General features: G+C 40.1%; 1 protein-coding gene across 2 annotated transcripts in view; it reads right to left on the bottom strand.

The window, feature by feature from the left end:
* The window catches only part of ETF1 (eukaryotic translation termination factor 1), a 139,883-nt gene that overhangs the window by 104,465 nt on the left and 12,547 nt on the right, over window positions 1–22,871 (bottom strand). For both annotated transcript variants that reach the window (XM_063445277.1, XM_063445276.1), the window contains exon 4: window positions 173–312. In XM_063445277.1, the coding sequence (XP_063301347.1) occupies window positions 173–312 (140 nt within the window). The remainder of the gene's footprint in view (window positions 1–172; window positions 313–22,871) is intronic.

Raw genomic sequence — 22,871 nt, 5'->3', positions numbered from 1 at the left:
AAACAAATTAGCAAAAATGAGTCTTCAAGTTAAAAATAAATAAATAAAAAAACATGATTTGAAATTGACCCTTATGGACTAGTGATTTATATTGGTGAAAAGTTCAGAAACAATCTTTTCAAGTTGAAAGAAAAATCACGCTGATTATTTCAACATAGGCTTGACTATATACCTCTGTATGAAATTTGTTGTCACATAAATACAAAGACGTATTGATTGGCTTGAAGGGTTCAAAATCAATGTTGACTTTCTTTTCTTTGCCTTCTTCTGTTACAATAGTTCCACAGTAGACAACTAGACCATTGGGTGGGACTGAAAGAAAAATGTAAAATTTAAAAAGAAGCAAATACAAACGTAAAAACAATAACATGAAAAAATATTTTGAATTAACAAGGTGGTCTTGAAAGCAAAAGTGAGGCAGATAAGTTAACTACCATCTGAAAATCCATTCAAATTCTTGTACACTCAATTAAATGTGTGTGGGTTTGGGTTTTTTCTCCACTTCAGCTTGAAGGCCAAACTAGTATTTTTGACAGTATTCCTCCTCCCAGGAATGAAAATTACCCACATTATGGCATACCATTTGCAAAATTAGACAACCCAAGGTATTGCAAATGGGGTATGTCCAGTCTTTTTTGGTAGCCACTTTGTCACAAACGCTGGTCAAAATTTAAGTTTTTTGCATTTTTCCCCACACACAAATATTAACACTAACTTTGGCCAGTGTTTGTGACCAAATGGCTACTAAAAAAGACTGGACATACCCCATTTGCAATACCTTGGGCTTTCTACTATTGCAAATGGCATGCCATTATGGGTGTAAATTTAATCCCTGGGCTACTATACAGTCTCAAATGCAAAGTAACCAATCTGGCGAATTACACATACATATATATATATATTATATTCAGAAAAGCTCACTGGAAATTAGGTAACGTAAAACCCTGACCTCAAAAAGGCCCTAATTATTATTATGATCTTAATCCGTTAATATAGACATTTTCATATTGGTTTTAATTTTTGGATTTTAACTATTTTAAATGTTTGCAGATTATCTTTAATCTGTGATATTGGTGCTGGGGACCTCTCTACTAAATGCACATAAATGAACTCTAGACCAGTCAGGTCTTTATCGCTTATATCCTATAATCTAATTATAGAAAATGTAATGAGTTTGGTTACTTAATATAGATCTCTGATTTATTGAATAAATGTTATTGTTTTTTCACTCCTATGCACTTTATTTTAGATTAATGGGTTTCACACATGTGGTTTATATTTAAATGGTCAGACAGTTACTTTTTATTGTGATATTTCATATAAAACACTTCAACACTTAAAATATTACTAGGAACTAGAACTATTCACAGCTTTGTAATCTGTCTATTAACATGTACACTGTCTATCCAAATTATATAGACCTTTTTTACATACAACACATCTTTATATATATTATTTTGTTATTCTATTACATTTTTGGAACACATATTGATTATCTATATCTCTATCCCTATACATTTTTTTTTCTATTTTCCCAGGTCCCAGCACTCAATGTTCCCGGTCTTTTCTGTGCTCCGGTGCAAATAATCTCTGACCAATGTATAGCATCCAAGTAGAGAGCGCTCTGGAGTCTTAATATTATATCAAAATAGATACTGCTTTATTGTGCAGACTACAAAAATGTCGAAGTTTCAGTCACAGTAGACTTTTCTCAAGACCTTGAGAAAAGTCTGTGTCTGAAACGTCGACATTTTTGTATTCTGCACAATAAAGCAGTATCTATTTTGATATAATATTAAGACTCCAGAGTGCTCTTTACTTGGATGCGCTATATATATTTTTTTTTTTTTTTTTTTTTTTTTTTTTAAATATGTATATTTTTTGTATTATATATAGGTCAGAGAATCAGATCTTATCATACTAAAGTAATTGATAGTAATGCTTAAAGAGAGATTGGACCGGATCTGGCTTTGATTCATGTTATGGTTTGTTTATTTAAAAAAAAAAAAAAAAAATCAAATTTTTGTCTCCATATCCCAGAAATGGTACTTGTTGAGAAGGATTCCAATTGAGTTAACCCCTTAAGGACACAGCTTCAAAAGCTTGTCTTGCACTTAAGGACCCAAGACATTTTCAAATTTTTTGCTGCTTGCGTTCAACTGCAATTTGCATTTTACTATTTTATTGCACCGACACATATTATATACAGTTTTTTAAAGGACAAAAAGGGCTTTAAATTGATGTAACATATACATATATAAATGCTTATTTATTATAAAAAAATGCCCAAAAATGTAAAAATATTGTTTTTTTTCTTCAGTTTTTGCAATAATAATGTGTGCACAATTAGTACAGGTTAAGGAAAGTAATTAAAAATAAATTCATTTAGTTCTGATTTGCAGAATATATAATGTGTCAGGGATTTTCAGGTTTTTTTGGTAGTTACAGGTCACAAAACACAAGGAGTAAAATAAACTTTTAATATGGAGCGATTTTAGAATTTGGTATTTGGTCTTCTAAGCTTAATAGCCATAAAAGAAAAAATTGCCACACAAAAGTATATATTTATATGAAGCAGACATCACAGGCTATTTAACATTATTTTGACACTTTTAACGTAGCCATTTCACCGCTAATCCCTGCTAAATATTGGACAAAAATGTTGTTTTTTTTGTTTTTTGACACACAAAATTATAACAAACAACTTCTCATGTGTATTTCGTAAAGTTAGTGTGTGCTATTCCTGTACAAAACCTAATTTTGTGTTCAGCTACATTTGCTGAGTACAACGATACCCCTATTGTATGTCTTTGGCACTATTTCGTGAAGCTATAGCGCCATATAGGAGACCTGTCCATTTCGTTATTTACAGTAGAATTCTGAGAGACGTATTTGATGGGCCTATTTTTCAATTTGGGCCACTATAGCAGTTTGACTGTTGGAAAAACACCCACAAAGGCCTACCATTTGTAAAAGTAGACACTCCATATCTCCATCTCTCATATGGTGCATATTGTGCCTTAACATGCCCCCATTTTTTCACCAATGTATGTCAAAGGTTGTGGTAAAAAATAATTTGGGGCATTTTTTACATCCACATTACATTTTTGCTAGGCATTGTGTATATTTGACATGTGCCGACATGATCAAAGCCACAATATTATGCTCAGCTAAGTCTTCTGAGTAAAATAACACCCCCATTGTATGTCTTTGGCACTATTTCGTGAAGCTACAGCGCCATATAGGAGACCTGTCCATTTGATGGGCCTATGTTTCAATTTGGGCCACTATAGCAGTTTGACGGTTCGAAAACCCCCCACAAAGGCCTACCATTTGTAAAAGTAGACACTCCAGGGTATTTCAAAGGGCATATTTTAAACCCTAGCGTAGGATCATTTTTTTGCCAGTTTGTACCAAGTCTAGTAGCAATTAGCATTTTTTTCTGCCTTTTTGACACACACTTTGAGATGTTACTGTATATTTTGCAATCCTTATGTGTGCTACGGCAGTATAACACCTATTATGTTGCTCATCTATGTCGTCTTAGTACAACAATACCCCCATGTGTACCTTTTTCAGGGATATGGGGATGTTGAAGGGGCACATTGGAGACTAAGCCATATCAGTTTTTTTCAAACTTTGAGTTTTGACACTGGGTCCATGTGCAATTTTAGAGCCTCTTAGCAGGCTGATAATTCAAACCACCCCACAAAGGCCTACCATTTTTTAAAGAAGATATTAATCACCGTATTAACCTGCATCAAACTCTGGGGCACTGCCTGTCTGCTGATAGAATTCATAACTTCCTAAGCATTTTTTACTTTTTACACAAGAACTTTAACTAAATAATGTTATAACATTTTTTTTTCTATTTTTTTTTTAAATCTTTTCACCCCTAGCGTAACAATAAACTCCCCAACTTCCTATGAATTACCACGCACCCTAATTAACTAACTAAAATTAGAAAAATAAAAATAATCAGTCAGAGGTAAGAATTTTAGTAGCCTCCTTGGCTACTAAAGCAACTTTAAAATGGACGAACAAAATAATAACAAAAAAAAAAAAATATATATATATATTTATACAATGTGCAACGTATTCTCCCTGGGTGTGAAACTCTTTAAAACAGTTGCCAATGCAAAGGCCGGGCTGAGAGGGGCAATCAGGGCAATAAAAGCTGGTTTCCGTCCTTACGCCCCTCTGATAGCACAACCTGCACCTTTTCTGGGGTGTCTTCTTTTTGGGGGTTGGTGGTATCCGGAAACAGAAGTGACCTGTCGCAACCATTCTGCTGCTAGGCCCAGCTGATGGTTCCCCACTGTGGCACTCAGTGAGCAGCCCAGAAATAAGCTGAAACTGGAAATCCAGAAACGTGGATTTAAGGTCAGCATTTGCCTTTTTGTACAGAATAAAGGCATTGTGAGTCGCCATTTGCATAAGGTAAATGCCAAGCTTTTTGTACCATGCCCTGGTCTTCCTCAGTATTAAATAGGGTTGCAGCAGTTGGTCGGACAGGTCAACTCCCCCCATGTGCTTGTTATACTGCCTAATGCAGACTGGCACCCATCTAATTTCTTGTCTGCCACGAACTGCGACTCTTCGAGTGTGCTCCGTATGCATAGATGTTAGCATGAACACCTCCTTCTTATCTTTGAATTTGAGAGCCAGCAGTTCGTCCTGGCAGAGAACAGCCGTTTCCCCCCCCTCTTCAGCTTTTTTTGTACCAGGGCTTTTGGGAAACCGACACGTGTCTTTCGGATAGTGCCGCAGGCCACAGTTTCAAAGCAATAAAGCATCCTAAGAAGCGGGATGCTATTATAGTAATTGTCTATAAATAAATGATACCCCTTATTTAGCAATGGGTTAATTAAATCCCATACGATTTTTCCACTCGTCCCAATGAAATCCGGGCAACCTGGGGGATCCAAGTGGCTGTCTTTACCTTCGTACACACGGAAGGTGTAAACATACCCACTGGCACTTTCACAAAGTTTATACAACTTTATCCCATACCAGGATCTTTTGGCCGGGATATAATTGTTTAAACCCCAGTCTGCCCTTATAAGAGACTCGTCTACACAAATATTTTTTTGTGGGGTGTACAATGAGCCAAACTGTCTGTTGAAGTGGGAAATAAGGGGGCGAAGCTTATAGAGCTGATCGTATTGAGGATTATCTCTTGGGGGGCACTTCGTATTGTCGCTGAAGTGTAGAAAGCGAAGCATTGCTTCATATCTGGACCTGTTCATGGTCTGGGAGTAAATAGGGGTGCTGCATACAGGATTTTTGGACCAGTACATCCTGATGCTGGTTTTTTTAATAATGCCCATTAGCATTGTTAGTGCCCACATTTTTTTTTTAATTCTGGCACACTTGTCGGGTACCAACTCCCTTGCCTGGCGATGAGACTCTGATCATTAAGTGTCAGGTACTGCACAGCATAAAGGTTGGTCTGGGTGACTATTTCCCCTAAAATATCATCCCCCAAGAATAGCTGCATGAAATCCAGTGCACTGTAGTTGGTGACGTCCAACTGGATTCCAGGTCTGCCAGTAAACAGTGGGATTTCAGGCGTGAAATCATTTAGGGGTTCCCAGTCACCAGCGTCATGAGCCAGGTCAGGGGACTCGGCGCTTACAACAGAGGGCCCTGCAGTATCTGGCACAGTCTCACCACCACTCTCAGAGGCAGTGTCTGTGGCGTCAGAGTCGGCTGCTAGTATATCATAAGCCTCCTCAGCAGTGTACCTTCTAGACATTATGAAGGTGTAACTTTAACAAACTTTTCTTTAAACTGTTTTTTTTGTAAACTTTTTTTTTATCCTTTTTTTTTCATCTTTTCTTCTTTTTTTTTATAGTTTTTTTTTAAACTTTTAAAAACTTTTCAGAACTTTTCAGAAAGTTTCTAAACTTTTCGTCTCTAACTAGCCTAACACTCAATTTCCCAAATTCCCACTAAAGTCCACCCACTCCAGCTAACTAAGGAATTAACGAGAAATTAATTAAACAACAAAATAAATAAAATTAACCCCTAAGGGTTAAAAAAAAATCAAAATGAACCCTTGAGGGTAGAAAAAAAAAATTAGATCACAGTTAAATACTGTGATCAGTAAACTGATCACTGCAGGCAGTGATAAAAAGGGCAGGGAAAGGGTTAAAACTGTTTTAAAAGTTATACAATTACTTTTAAAACACAGATACTCTTTAAACTAAATTGACACACAATGTTTCACAACCGATTCGTCTCTCTCCACTTCTCAAACCACACAGAGGTGGAGGGAGGAGGATCAGGAATCCCAGCAGCACTGTGATCGCTGTGACTGGCTGTCACAGCGATCACATGTGCTGGGACAGCTCTATTGGCGGTGCTGGTCTGCCTCTGACATCGAGGCACCCAGCAACAGCGTTAACCCCACGATCGCCGCGATCTGGCGTTAACGTTAGTAAATGACGGAGATTTTCCGTCATCGGTCCTTAACGCACGGACAAGCTTGACGGAAAATCTCCGTCATCGGTCGCGATGGGGTTAATTTGCACTTGTGACACAGCTGTTAGCCTTTACTATAAATGTGGCTATACTGGGGGTTGGATATGGATGTAATTTTTAAATAATTGTTTGATGGGATCTTGTTAATTACTTGTATTCCTATAAAAATGAATGTATACATGCACTTAGTAGCTTGACAAAGACCGTGTAGGTCGAAAAGTTGTGATGGAGTGGGTTCAATAAAATTGCCTTGCTTGTATCTTGGAGTGCCTGGACCTTTCTTCTATTTGATCTCTGGTACTGAGACTGTCAGAGTTGCACCCAGCTACATACTGCTTAAAGGGATAGAGTGCAGTTCCACACCCTACCATAACTACTATTGACAGTTAAAATGTCATGTAGAACTAAAAAAAATAAAATTTATTTTCTCCCATTTTTTTTCCTATTAAATTAGGTTTCATAGCTAAAATATTTGATATTAAATAATAAAAAAAAAAGCCCCGTTTCCCCTGAATAAAATGATATATAATAAGGGTGGGTGCATTTAATATGAAAGAGGTGAATTACGGTTGGACAGACATATAGCGCAAATGCAAGGTTTTGTTTACGTTTTGTTTTATTCACAACGTGTACATTTGGCTCAGTCCTTAAGGGGTTAAGGGGTTAGTGTTAACTATTTTTGTTTTGACCCTCCATACTCCCCTCTAATTAGATCATTTTGGAGTGTGAAGTGGTCCTTTTAACCCCTTAAGGACGCAGCTTCAAAAACTGGACTTACCCGTAAGGACACAAGCATTTTTTGCTGTTTGTGTTCATCCTCTGTTTGCATTTTTCTTATTTATTACACCAACACATGTTATATATAGTTTTTTAAAGGACAAAAGGGGCTTTAATCTGATGTGACATATACATATATAAATTCTTATTTATTATTTAAAAAAATACAAAAAAATGAAAAAAATTGTTTTTTCCACAGTTTAGGCAATAATAACGTGTGTATAATAAGTGCAGCTTAAGGAAAGTAATTAAAAAAATATTCAATTAGTTGTTCTGATTTTCAGAGTACATAATATGTCTAGGATTTCAGCTTATTTTGAAAGTTACAGGTCACAAAATACAAGGAGTAAAAACTTTTTTTAATGTGGAGCAATTTTAGAATTTGGCATGTTTGTCTTGTAAGCTTAATAGCCATCACAGAAAGCAAAATTGCTGCACAAAAGTATATATATTTATATAAAGCACACATCACAGGCTATTTACCAAAGGGTATTCGACACTTTTTACGTAGCCATTTCGCTGCTAAATAGTGTAGTAAAATTGTGTTTTTTTCAGATTCCTAACATACACACATAAAACAAGGATTTTTAATGTGTATTTCATAACGTTGATATATACTACTGCTGTAGAAAACCCCATATTGTTTTCAGCCATATCAACAGAGTAAAATGATACCCCCAATCTATGTCCTTGCCACTATCCTGTGAAGTTATAGTGCCATAAAAGAGACCTGACCATTTCAGTTTTCACAGTGATAATTTTGATAGATGAATTTGATGGAGCAAGTCTCATTTTGGGGCATTGTAGCAGTTTAACTGTTGAATTTATCCCTCAATGACCTACCATTGGTGAAAGTAGACACTACAGTGTATCTCATATGGTATATATTGTGCCTTAGCGTGATGCCATTTTTTCACCAGTTTATGTCAAACTTTGTGGTAAAATATTTTATTTTGCATTTTTTACACACACATTACATTTTTTGGGGTCATTTTTCAAGTCTGGTATGTGCCACTGTGATCAAAACCCCATAATTATGCTCAGCAAACTCTTCTGAATAAAACAATACCCCCAATGTATGTATTTGACACTATCCTGTGAAGCTACAGTGCCTTAAACCATTACAGTTTTTACAATTAGAATTTTGATAAATGGATTTGGTGTGTCTATATCACATTTTAGGTTATTGTAGCAGATTGACAGTTAAAATTACTCCATAAATGCATACCATTTGTGAAAGTAGACACCACGGGCTATGTCATATGGTATATTTTGAGCTTTATTATACAGTTATGTTAGCACCAATTACTTTCAAATGTTATCATATTGTTTTATTTTTGCATTTTTATACACACGTTGTATTTTAGTAGTTAATTTCGGAAACTTTATATATGTTACTGTAAATTAAATCACGAAATTATTCTCAGCTATATTTCCTGAGTACAAAATTACCCCCTTTGTACACCTTAGCCAGGTTTTTGTGAAAAAAATACAGGGCTAAAATCATAGCCGGCCCATTACAGGTTTTTTTTTAAATGGCAAATTGACGAATGGTCATTGTTTCATTTTGGGGCATTTTAGTCGCTCATATATTTAAATAACGCCATCAATGCATACCATTTACAAAAGTGGACAACATGGGGACCCTCATATAAAATATTAGAAGCTTTATTGAAGTGACATTTTGTTACCATTTTATTTCAAAGTTTGTGGTATTCATTTTTATTTTAACATTTTTACATACACATAGTATTTCTGATTATTATTTTTTAAATATCCTGTTTCCCACTGTCATAAAATTATCTTAGCTGTACTCAGCAACATCTTCTCAGTACAAATATACCCCATATGCATATCTTTGGAAAGTAGCGATCTTAATATTAATCTAAATCTCTAATCCCAAACCAAGCCTTAATTCTAAACCAAATCCTAATCCCAAATCTAACCCTCAATCTAATAATAAACCATTACCACAATCCTAACCCATAACGTAATCCCACGTGTAACCTTAATTATAACCTTAACCCCTTAAGGACTGCTGACGGTTCAGGACCGTCAGCGGTAAAACGTGCGTTTGGACCGCTGACGGTCCTGAACCGTCATAACGGTCTTGGGCAACTTACCTGATCGCCGTCGGTCCCACGGCGGCGATCAGCTCTCCTCCCGGTCCAGGGGGACTGCCTGTCTGCCCGGGCAGTCCCCCCTCGGCAGATCAGGACCCCACGGCCATGTGATATCTCGATCACATGACCGCAATAGGGGTCCATGTGACTGCCTGCAGGGGGACTGTCTGTGCTGACAGGCAGTCTCCCTGCAAGTGAAAAATCAAAAAAATAAAGTAAAAAAAATATAATATGTATCATATATATAATGTCATACTAAGTGTATTTTTATATTTATATATACGTATATTAATATAAACATACACACGAATATATACAATATATATAATAACTATATATATGGTATATATATATTATTATAAAATACAAATAATATGTTAATAAAAATAAATAACAAAAAATAAAAATAATTTTTAATAATTAAAAAAAATTATATATATGCAATTTTATTCTAACAGTATTTTGATATTGATATATATATATTTTTATCAAAATGCACTTAGAATGTAATGATATATATATCTATGTATGAATAAATAAATAAAAATAATACGAAATATACATATGTCCACATACATAATTACATAAATAATTTCATAAATATACACGTAGACGTCAAATATATAAATATGTATGTATATTAAAATTATACGTGCATATTTATGTAATATTTTTACCTAATTAAGTAAATTTTAATGATTGCAATTCGAGGGACCTGCCTGCCAACCCAGGCCGAAAGTCCAGATAATTTAATTTGCTAGCACTGTGTTTAACCCTGTAACTTTCTATGACACCCTAAATCCTGTACATGGGGGTACTGTTTTACTCAGGAGACTTCGCTGAACACAAATATTAGTGTTTCAAAACAGTAAAACATATCACAGCGATGATATTGTCAGTGAAAGTGAAGTTTTTTGCATTTTTCACACACAAACAGCTCTTTCACTGAGGATTTTATTGCTGTGATATATTTTACTGTTCTAATACACTAATATTTGTGTTCAGCGAAGTCTCCTGAGTATAACAGTACCCCACATGTAGACGTTTTATAGTGTTTGTGAAAGTTACAGGGTCAAATATAAGGCTGATTTTTGATTGATTTTACTTTTTTTTTTTTATTGAAATTTGTCAGATTGGTTAGGTTGCCTTTGAGAGCGTATGGTAGCCAAGGAATGAGAATTAGCCCCATGATTGCATACCATTTGCAAAAGAAGACAACCCAAGGTATTGCAAATGGGGTATGTTCAGCCTTTTTTAGTAGCCACCTAGTCACAAAAACTGGCCAAAGTTAGCGTTATTTGCATTTTTAACACACAAACAAATATAAATGCTAACTTTGGCCAGTGTTTGTGACTAGGTGGCTACTAAAAAAGACTGGACATACCCCATTTTGAATACCCTGGGTTGTCTACTTTAAAAAAATATGTACATGTTAGGTGTGTTTCGGGCATTTATGACAGATAACGGTGTTACAATGTCACTATTGATACATTTAAAATATATATATTGAAACAGCAATTTCCTACTTATATTTATAGGCCTATAACTTGCAAAAAAAAGCAATAAAGCATGTAAACACTGGGTGTTTTTAAACTCGGGACAAAATTTTTAATCTATTTAGCAGTTTTTTTCATTAGCTTTTGTAGATAAGTAAAAGATTTTTTCAAGTAAAAGTCCAAAACATGTTTTTTGTTTTAATTTTTCACCATATTTTCTCATTTTTTTTAATACAATATATGACATAATACAAATAATGTTATGTAAAGAAAGCCCTTCTCGTCGTGAAAAAAACAATATATAACTTGTATGGGAACCGTAAATGAGAGAGCGGAAAATTACAGCTAAACACAAACACCACAAAAGTGTTAAAACTGCTCTGGTCCTTAACGTACAAACATCGCAAAAACAGGCCGGTCCTTAAGGGGTTAAACCTAATCTCAATCCTACCTTTAGCAATAGTGTTAACATGATTCCCCCTGCTGGTGTCAGCCGAGGAATTCCATTCCTATATTCAGCAAGGGATGCCCGTGCTGACCCTAATCCTAATCTGAACCATAATCTGAATCCTAATCTGAAACATAATCCCAATACTACAATTAATTATAAACCTAATCTCAAACATAAACTTAATAATAAACCCAGTAATAAACCTGATAATAAATCTAGTATTTATGCTAAACCGAATAATAATCCTTAATTGTAATCCTTAATTTAATCTTAATCCCAAAGGTTTCCCTCTACTAATATCAGTGCTGATATTAGTAAAGGGATTTTAAACTAAAACACAGTGGTATGTTGCTGCCATCTACTGGCTATTTTCAGTATTGCAGTCTCCCATCTCTTACAACTAAAAATGCCCAGCACTGATCAGAATGGCATTTGGGCATATAGGGTGATCCTCCAGGGTTTGTTCAGACCCTGGGGGTCTCCCAAGCACCAGATCACTTGAGAGAATGACTGTAGCTGAGCTTGATCGCTCAGCTGCAGTGTTTTGTGGATTTAAATGGCTACATGCAGTGCTAACTTTCAGCACTGCATGCAGCTCATCAAAAAGTCTGGGGCCACTAAAAATGGCCCCAACTGACAGAGGGGACCCCCAGGTTTCTAATGATACCTGGGTTTCCTAGTGTGAGCAGGGATTTAACCCTGCTCACACTACATTGCTGTCTATGGGGATTTAAATCCCCATTAAAGCGGCACTGTCATGCCGAATTCCGTTTTTTTTTTAACCCCCCTCCCGCCTCAACTACATCCAATCGACCCCCTAGTCATCCCCAAATGCCCCTATGCCCCCCACATTACCTATTTTTTATTCTTTATTTTCTGCCCCGATCTATATTCAGGGCGCCGCCATCTTTGTGTGGGTAGGTGAAGTCCCTGTGGGACACGTCATCTACCCACACTACACAGACTGGGAGATTCCCGCACATGCCCAGTGAAACATCTGGACATGCGAACGGGAATTTCACCTATTCATTCATTCATTCATCAGACAGACGAATGAATGAATAGAAAAAAATCAGACGAACAAACTAACACTGTGTATCAGTGTTCGTTCGTTTGTTCGGTTTATTACAAGGAGGGAGCTACCGGCGTGCAGCTCCCTCCTTGCAATATGTAAACACAGACGCGGCAGGGAGCAGTGCTCCCCACCACTTCATAAGCCCCCCAGGTCCCCTCACTCTATGGGGGTCAATATGACCTCCATAATAGCACAAGGGAGATTAAAATCTCCCCAATGCCCCTACTCGCTATATCGCGAGTAGGGGCATGTCCACTAAACAGTGAGCAGCCTGTGGCTGCTCACTGTAAAAAAAAAAAAGGGGGTAATAAGGGGGGGACGGGGGACCTACTGTCCTCCCCCGCCGGCCCCCACCCCTTGACGGCGGGTGGGGGCCATAATAGTAATAAGGGGGGGACGGGACGGGACCTACTGTCCTCCACCCCCCGGCCCCCACCCCTGGGCGGCGGGTGGGGGCCATAATAGTAATAAGGGGGGGGGGGGGAACGGGACCTACTGTCCTCCACCCCCCGGCGGCAGGTGGGGGCCATAATAGTAATAAGGGGGACCTACTGTCCTCCCCCCCGGCCCCCACCCCTGGGCGGCGGGTGGGGGCCATAATAGTAATAAGGGCGGGGGGGGACCTACTGTCCTCCACCCCCCAACCCCCACCCCTGGGCGGCGGGTGGGGGCCATAATAGTAATAAGGGGGGGGGGGGGGGGGGGCCAAAAAAGGCCAAATAAAAAACAATCATAGCCGTCGAACTAAAAATAAAATAAAAAACCCGAGCGCACAAAAAAATAATCCATCTTCACCCATGGAGGGCTCCGCGCAGACTGAGCCTTGCCCCGCCCTGCAATTAGCCTAAGAACACTCTGATTGGTGGGTTTAAGCCAATCAGAGTGCTCTTTGTCATTTTACAAGCGTGGGAAAGTTCTTTGGAATTTTCCCACGCTTGTAAAATGACACAGAGCACTGTGATTGGATGGATTTCAAGCCATCCAATCACAGTGCTCTGTGTCATTTTACAAGTGTGGGAAAATTCCAAAGAACTTTCCCACGCTTGTAAAATGACACAGAGCACTGCTCCCGAGAGAGGTTTCTAATGATACCTGGGTTTCCTAGTGTGAGCAGGGATTTAACCCTGCTCACACTGCATTGTGCTCTATGGGGATTTAAATCCCCATTTAAACAGCTGCATGCCGATCTCACTTTGAGCTCTGCATGCAGCTCATCAAAAAACCTGGGGCCACTAAAAATGGCCCCAACTGACAGAGGGAACCCCCAGGTTTCTAATGATACCTGGGTTTCCTAGTGTTAGCAGGGATTTAACCCTGCTCACACCACAATCTAGATATAGGCATTTAAATGCCTGTTTAAGCAGATACATGCCGCGCTGACTTCCAGCACTGCATGTAACTCATCAAAAAGGCTGGGGTCACTAAAAATGTCCCCAGCTGATAGAGGGGAGCCCCAGGTTTCCATTGATACCTGGAACTCCCTTGTGTTAGCAGGGATTTAACCCTGATCACACAAAATTGTAATAGTGGGGATTTAAATCCCCATTTAAATGCTTGTTTGCAGCGCTCACTTTGAGCTCTGCAAACAGAGCATCAGTCAGTCTGGGGACACTAATTCTGGCCCCAGGTGAGAGAGGGGAGCCCCAGGAATCAAATGATACCTGGGGCTCATAGTTACCAGCAAGGTAATAGACCCTGCTGGAAAAAATACTGCATGACGGAAATGTTCCGTCATGCGTCCTTAAGGGTAGGACCAGCATGACGGAAAATTTCCGTCATGCGTCCTTAAGGGGTTAATGAAAGATTTCTACCCCCTTCGCCTTCTCCCCTTCAACTGAACATGAGATGGTTGCATTTCTCCTTTCCACTTGCCTGACCACTTATCCCCTTGATCCCGTCCCATCTTACCTCCGTTTTCTCTCCCCTTGTCTTGAGTGATGCTTAACCCCTTAAGGACGCATGACGGAAATTTTCCGTCATTGCAGCACTCCCCTTAAGGACGCTGGACGGAAAATTTCCGTCATAAGTGAAAATTAACCCGATTGCCACAATCGCGGCAATCGTGGGGTTAATCTTCCTGTAGTGTGTCTCCCTATAGGAGGCACACTAACACAGGCAGTTTCACTTTCACAGCCCATGTGATCGCTCTGACCGGGAGTCAGAGTGATCACACATGCTGCAGTGAAACCCGATCTGTTTCCCTGCAGCTCCGTGTGAGCTGTGAACAGCAGAGAGACAGATCGGTGCTAATCTGTCTCTGGCTGTAAAAAAAAAAAAAGTGTTTGTAGCAAAATCCCACCCACCCTCACCTCTTTCAAATAAAATTTAACCCCTTCCCTGCCCTTTGATCACTGCCTGCAGTGATCAAAATACAGATCACAGTATTTCACTGTGATCTGATTTTTTTCTTTTAACCCCTGAGGGTTAACTTTTATTTATTTTTTAATCCTCAGGGGTTAAATGTATTTAATTAATTCTTTTAAATATTTTAAAATATTTATTTATTTAGCTAAGGTGGGTAGAAGTTAGTGGGGAAATATGGGGATTTACGGTTAGGCTAGTTAGGGGTTAAAAGTTAAAAAAAAAACAATAAAAAGTTAAAAAAACTTTTGAAAAGTTTAAACAAAGTTTTAAAATAGTAAAATAAGTTGTTAAATGCTAAATAAAACTTTTAAAAAGTTAAAAAAAGTGTTTAAAAAAGGGGGAAAATGTGTATTACCGCTACACTTGGTACAGGCTAGCGAAAAAAATGATACCACGGTAAGGTTTCAAATATGCCCTTTGAAACACCCTGGGATGTCTTCTTTAGGAAATGGTATGCCTTTATGGGGTAGCTGGAATAATTAACCTACAAACACACCTCCAAAGTGGGGTATGGACACAGCGTAAAAATGTAAAGATTGAAAAAACTTAAATGGCTGTGTCTCAAATGTGCCCCTTCAATGTCCGCATATACCTGGCAAAGGTACATATGGGGGTATTGCTGGGCTCAGACGACATAGCTGAGCAAGATAGGAAGTATTATATAGCCGTAGCACACATAAGGTTTGCAAAATATACAGTACAAACTCATTGTGTGTGTAAAAAAAGTCAGTAAAAAATGCTTATTACCACTACACTTGGTACAAGCTAGCGGAAAAATTATTTCACGCTGAGGTTCAAAATACATCTTTTGAAATACCCTAGGGTCTCTTCTTTAAGAAATGGTATGCTTTTATGGGATAGTTGGAATATATAGCCTGCTAAAAAACTTCAAAGTGGGGTAACAACACAGCGTAAAAATTCAAAGTTTGACAAAACCTGCAATGGCTGTGTCTGAAATGTGCCCCTTCAACGTCCCCATATAACTGGCAAAGGTACATACGGGGGTATTTCTGTACTCAGACAACATAGCTGAGCAACATATAAAGTATTATAAAGCCGTAGCACACATAAGGTTTGCAAAATATACAGTACAAACTCACTGTGTGTCAAAAAGGCAGAAAAAAATGCTTTTTACCACTGCACTTGATACAAGCTAACGGAAAAATTATCCCACGCTAAGGTTCAAAATTTGCCATTTGAAATACCTTTGGGCGTCTTCTTTAAGAAATAGTATGCCTTTTTGGGGTAATTGGAAAAAGCAGCCTGCTAACATATTTAAAAATAGAATACGGACCCATTAAAACTCTCCATGTAAATTCACACTTAAAAACCTGAACTTATCACATCTCTTTCACAGCACTGTAACTTCACAAAATAGTGTCTGGGTCATATTGTTTTACTCAGAAGAGGTAACTGAGCATACTTAGGGGGAATTTATGACAGTGGCACTTATCAAATGTAAGAAATACCCAGCGAAAATGCAACATGTATGTAAAAAATATTTTTTTTTTTTCTCACCACAAAATTTGAAATAAGTTGGTGAAAACATGGTGGCAAGTTAAGGTATAATATATGCCTAATAACATACCCTTGGGTGTCTGCTTTCTCAAATGGAAGGCCTTTATGGGGTTATTTGAACAGTAAAATGGCTATAATGCCACAAATTCAGACATATGACCATCTATGAAAATTCCAACTATAGAAACTGAAATAGCATGGTCTCCTATATGGCACTGTAGCTCCACATTATTTTGCATTTTTTTTGTAATAAATGAGAATTTATACATGTATAGGTCACATCAAATTAAAGCCCTTTTTGTTGTCTAAAAAACGGTATATAATATGTGTTGGTACAATAAATGAGAGAGATGCAAATTGCAGTTGAACACAAACAGCAAAAAATGCAAAAATTGCTTGTGTCCTTAAGGGTATGTCCAGCTTCTGAAGCTGTGTCCTTAAGGGGTTAAGGCATATCTTCAACTGCCTTACCCTGGCACCGTCCCTGCTCCCCTTAAACAAGCTACTGTTGTACCCTTCCACAATTTTTTTTATTTTATTTTTTAAATTAGCCACCTCTTAACCAATTTTCCTCTTTCAACTATCGTCCCTTATCCCTGCTCCCTTATTCGTCAAAGCTTCAGGAAAGCATTGCCTTTAACAGTTCGTCTTGCTTCCTCAATTTCATCTCTCCTCGACTTTCCTCAACCTGACTTCCGCCCTCTCCATGCTACTGTGACCGCACTAAATAAAGTTACGAATGATCCAATTGCGACTAAATACCAAGGCCATTACTCTATACTAATTATTCTTCACCTCTCTGGAGAAGGACATGATAAACTGTATAAAAGGCACCAAACTCTTTAATCCTTTGGTTTCTGTGACACTGTCCTCTCGCGGTTCTCATCTTATCCCTCCCAACAACCATTCAGTGTCATTTTCTAATGACACCTCCTGCCCTCAGTCTCTCTTGGCAAACTTATTAGTTTGGATTCTGCTACCACCTGTTCGATCACACCCGGAAAGCTCTCGCCTCCCCTGATCTAACCCCTACTGTCCTACAACACGTCACTGATTGTTTTTCTTCCATCTCTGATTTGATGTCCTCCCATTTTCTAAAACTCACTCAAACTGAGCTTCTTTTATTTTTCCTCCATATAATACTGATGCTCATCTTTCACCTGTAAGTTGATGGTATCTGCTGTCCTGAAGAAAGCTCAAGGGAATCAAGCTGAAAGGTTGACTTTTTAGGTAAAACAAGAAATAAATGTTAGGTTTTAGTTTTCTAAAGTCCAGAGAGATATAGATATAGATATATCTCCAACAAATTCCGTAGTGCTTTACGATGGGTGGACAAACATGTAATTGTAACCAGACAAGTTTGACGCATAGAAACAGAGGAGCGGTGGGCCCTGCTCAATGAGCTTAAATGCTAGAGGGAGTGAGGTAAAGTGACAAAAGGTAAGGGAAGGGAAGTATTAAGAAGTAGATTGATAGAATAGTATTAAATGAAGACTTGGTGTGTGTTTTTTTGGATCCATTAGCAGTTTAATTGATATGCTTTTGTGAAAAAGTGAGTTTTTAATGATATTTTTGAAGGAGTGGAAACTGGGTGAGCGTCTAACAGAAAAGGGAAGGGAGTCCCACAGGTGCAGCCCTAGATTAGTCTTGAATGTGAGCATCAGAGGATAGACACAGGTCTTGGCCCGAGCAAAGGGGCCTAGACAGGACATACTTTTTTATTAGGGAGGATAGGTGGGAGTAGCATTATGCAGAGATTTAAAAGCAAGAACCAGAATTTTATATTGAGCCCTATATCTTCGGGCGAACAGGAAGATGAATCTTGCCAGGGAATTCATTATAGACTGCAATGGGACAAGTTGGGAGCACGTAAGACCACTGAGAAGTGGATTGCAGTAGTCAAGGTGAGATAGGATAGTGATATGAACCACCATCTTAGCGTTAAGTAGTGGGTGATGCGCGCAATGTTTTTGAGATGGAAACGACAGGATTTGAAGATAGTCTGGACAGGAGGGGTGGAGGAGAGGTCGGAGTCAAAGAACACCTAGGCAGCAAGCCTGCATGGTGGAGCTGATGGTAGCACCATTAATGTGGAGGGAGACAGAAACAGGAGTAGCAACACTTGAGGGAGGAAAGACCAGAAGTTCTGTATTGGACAAGTTGAGCTTAAAGGAATCGTAGAGTGCCAGGAAAACAAGTCCGTTTTCCTGACAGTATTGTGTCAATAGGTCTCCCCTGATTTACTCACTGAGAATAGGGGAGTCAGGGAGACAGTAACAGAGGCTGGATTAAACTTGCAATGTAAACAGTTTCTCTGAAACTGCTATGTTTTCAGCTGCAGGGTTAAAACTAGGGGGACCTGGCACTCAGATCACTTAATTGAGAACAGTAGGGGACCAAGAACTGAACCTTGGGGGACACCAACAGACAGAGGTTGTGAGGAAGAGGCGGAAACAAAACGCTAAAAGAGCACTGGGTGAGGTAGGAGGAGCACCAGAAAGAGCAATATCTCGTAGACCAAGATTATGGAGGATAAGAAGGAGCTGTTAATGATCAACAGTAGCAAAAGCAGCGGAAAGGTCAAGAAGAATTAGGATATTGTAGAGTGTAGTGACCATGAGATTTTGCAGATTAGGATAGAGTAGTGACCATGAGATTTTGCAGCAAGTAAAAAGTTTACGATCCAGTGATCAGTCAGTGTGGTTTAATATAAGAACAGTCACACCACACAAAAGTTTTAGACTTTAGAAAAACAGACTTTTCTAAAATTAGAATATGTGTAAAAGGAGTCATTATCAGACTGGAGCAATTTAAATGCAGTCCAAAAGAAATGGGATTATTTAAAAGTTGCACTACTGAAGGCAACAGAAAATTGCATTAGGCTTGTCAGTAAAAGCAAAAAATTCAAGAAACCACTATGGTACTGCGCAGATGTGGCCAAAATAGTAAAAAACTAAAAGTTAGCATTTAGTAATTATAAAAAAAACCAGAGTGAGGAAGACAGAATGACCTATAAGATTAGGCAGAAAGAGGCTAAGCAAGTTATAAGAGCTTACAAATCACACACAGAAGAGAAAATAGCACAGTCAGTAAAAAAGGGGACAACTTTTTTTAGATACATAAATGAGAAAAGAAAAGTAAAACAAGGATTAGATTAAAAAAAAAAAGGAACGTATGTAGATGAGGATAAAGGTCTAGCTGACTGCCTCAATTAATATTTTTGTTCGGTATTTACAGATGAAAAGGAAGGAAAGGGACCTCCGTTAAGAAAAAGGATAAATGAGTCATTTATTACACGTGAGTTTACAGAGGAAGAGGTTCTATTTCAACTGTCAAAAGTAAAAACAAATAAGTTCAATGGGACCTGATGGAATACACCCAAAGTTATTAAAAGAGCTTAGTGGTGTACTAGCAAAACCATTAACAGATTTATTTAACCAATCATTGATTACAGGAGTAGTCCCAGAAGATTGGAAGTTAGCGAATGTTGTGCTCATTCACAAGAAAGGTAAAAGGGAGGAGTCGGGCAACTATAGGCCAGTAATCCTTACTTCAGTAGTGGGGAAAGTGATGGAAACCATGTTAAAGGATTGGATTGTTGAACATCTAAAAACACATGGATTTCAAGATCAGAGACAACATGGGTTTACTTCAGGGAGATCATGCCAAACTAATCTTAGAGTTTTTGATTGGGTAACTAAAATTATAGATCAGGGTGGTGCAGTAGACATTGCTTACCTAGATTTCAGTAAGGTTTATGACACTGTTGCACATAGAAGGCTTATCAATAAATTGCAATCTTTGAGTTTGGATTCCAATATTGTTGAATGGGTAAGGCAGTGGCTGAGTGACAGGCAACAGAGGGTTGTAGTCAATGGAGTATATTCGAAGCTTGGGCTTGTCACCAGTGGGGTACCTCACTGATCTGTACTTGGACCCATTCTCTTTAATATTTTTATTAGTGATATTGCAGAAGGTCTTGATGGTAAGGTGTGTCTTTTTGCGGATGATACTAAGATATGTAACAGGGTTGATGTTCCAGGAGGGATAAGCCAAATGGCAAATGATTTAGGTAAACTAGAAAAATGGTCAGAGTTGTGGCAACTGACATTTAATGTGGATAAGTGCAAGATAATGCATCTTGGACGTAAAAACCCAACGGCAGAGTACAGAATATTTGATAGAGTCCTAACCTCAACATCTGAGGAAAGGGATTTAGGGGTGATTATTTCTGATGACTTAAAGGTAGGCAGACAATGTAATAGAGCAGCAGGAAATGCTAGCAGAATGCTTGGTTGTATAGGGAGAGGTATTAGCAGTAGAAAGAGGGAAGTGCTCATGCCATTGTACAGAACACTGGTGAGACCTCACTTGAAGTACTGTACACAGTACTGGAGACCATATCTTCAGAAGGATATTGATACCTTAGAGAGAGTTCAAAGAAGGGCTACTAAACTGGTTCATGGATTGCAGGATAAAACTTACCAGGAGGGGGGGGCGTGGTCAGCAGCCGGAGCAAGATGGACGTGTCCAAGTGAAGCTCTGCTAGGACCACGAGGCCAATAGCAAACTAAAGCAAAGAAAGCACTTATCTGACTGAGGTATCGGGCCGGGGAGTTGATATGGACAAGCAGGCCCCGAAGAAACCGACTAAAAAGCCGACGGAACAGGGAGCAACGGTGCCCGATATGTTCGCGGCCTCGCGCGCCATGCGATCAAGCACCCAAGATGGCGGACGGGAGAGCCCGCTGGTGCCACGCTCACCTCCCAGCCCAGGCGCGGCGGCGGCCTCGGAGGTATCAGTGGCTAACACTGCACAAATCCTGGCCAAGTTGGCTGAGGTCCGCAGTTATCTGGCGGCCGAAATCACCAGGAACACCCATGAAGTAAAGGCCGAGATACAGGCCTTGGGTGTGCGGACGGCAGGGCTTGAGCGGCGGGCGGAGTCCACGGCGGTGGCCCACAACGCTGCTGTAGCCCAGATTAACCGGCTCTTTACCAGATTAACTGCGGTGGAAACTGCCCTGGATGATATGGGGAACAGATCCCGGAGAAATAATATCAGGCTTCGGGGCCTACCTGAACAAGAGGGTGAAGGCCCGCTGATGGAGGTGGTGGCCAAGATCCTCAAGCCTTTGCTGCCCGATGTGCCTGAGCACCAATGGCACATGGAGAGAGTGCACAGGGCCCTCAGGGCGAAACGGGCGACTGATACCCGCCCGAGGGATGTTATCATCAAATTCCTGTTTTACAGGACGAAGGAAGCCATCATGAAGCGAGGCAGGGAAAGCCCTATCCGATATGGAGGGGCGGAACTTACCTTATTTCAAGATCTGACTCCTGCTACCCTCCGAAAACGAAGGCTTTGGCGCCCGGTGACGGGGCTTCTGCAGCAGCATGGAGTCAAATACGCTTGGGGCTTTCCGTTCCGGTTGCTGGCGTTCAAGGATGGTCGCACTAAAGTCCTGAACGCTGATGGAGACCCGGCGGAGTTCCTGAGGGGCCTCGGCATACAGGACACGGTCACGATGGCGGAGTTCCCCCCGGCTGAAGAGGCGCTCTGTCCTCTCCCTCGTGAGTGGTTCGAGGAGGGTGAGTGAGGCCCACGGATGTCGGTGGGCCAGATCCACAGGAGGTCGGCAGGAGGGGGATCGAGTCGGCTGTAGCACTCGGGGAGGGTATGTAGGTTGCATGTGGGATGGCTGGTTTTGGGGCCTGGTCCACTCCGGTGAGCCCTCTTGGGGTGCTGGGATTGGGAGCAGCCGTTAGTGCTGCGCAGGCTGATCCCAAGTCATAGCGGGTACAGGGGGGGGGTCTTATCCCCTCTTTGGGTGGGCTAGGGATGTTCCACTGTGCTGGTTACGATATTTACTGTATGCATTTGGTTTTCTCCCTCTCCCTCTTTTCCTTGAGGGCAGTTGAATGGGGGGATGATGTTTTATTTTTATGGGTGGCGGTGTTGTCGGAGGGAGGGGGGATCGGGGCCACTTCTTCGCCCAGCGGCCGGCACGGAGCAGGTCACGGAACTCCCGCGTATTGCGGCATTGACTACCCCTGTTGAAATGTATTTTTTTTGTCTTCATTCGGTACCCACGATTGAGTGGGGGGGTGGGGGCGGCGGTTACCCGGACTTATTTATTTATTTGTATGCATTATAATGTGTTTATGTTGGTGCAGACATAGCGCTTCAACTTGGATCGCATAGGCGACAGCCGGATTCGAGGGGAGTGTGTGAGGGAGGGTTGCGGCCTAATTTGGGGTGGGTCGCCTAAGCTTGCTCAGTCAGCTCGGCTAGGTCCTAAGCGGTAGCTGGGGAGGGTGGGGGGGGGCTACCTGGCAGAATCCTTTATAATCGGATCCAGGATCGGGGAAGGAGGGGGGCGGGTAGACGCGGCGGGGGGCCGGTATCTGGAGCGATACATGTACATACTGTTGTTTTCTTTCTTTTCCTATCCTTCACTCTTTTTCTGCCCTTACTCCCGTCTGTCCCTTTTCCTTATCTTTCTCCTCTGGGGGGGGGGGGGGGGAGGACGCTCAGGAAGGCTCGATTATGACCAGGGGTAACAGAAAGCTTAAGTACA

Source organism: Pelobates fuscus, chromosome 3 (genome assembly GCF_036172605.1).
Source record: "Pelobates fuscus isolate aPelFus1 chromosome 3, aPelFus1.pri, whole genome shotgun sequence".
Taxonomy (NCBI): domain Eukaryota; kingdom Metazoa; phylum Chordata; class Amphibia; order Anura; family Pelobatidae; genus Pelobates; species Pelobates fuscus.
Note: the sequence above shows the minus strand (reverse complement) of the source record. Positions and strands in the feature narration are given on the sequence as shown.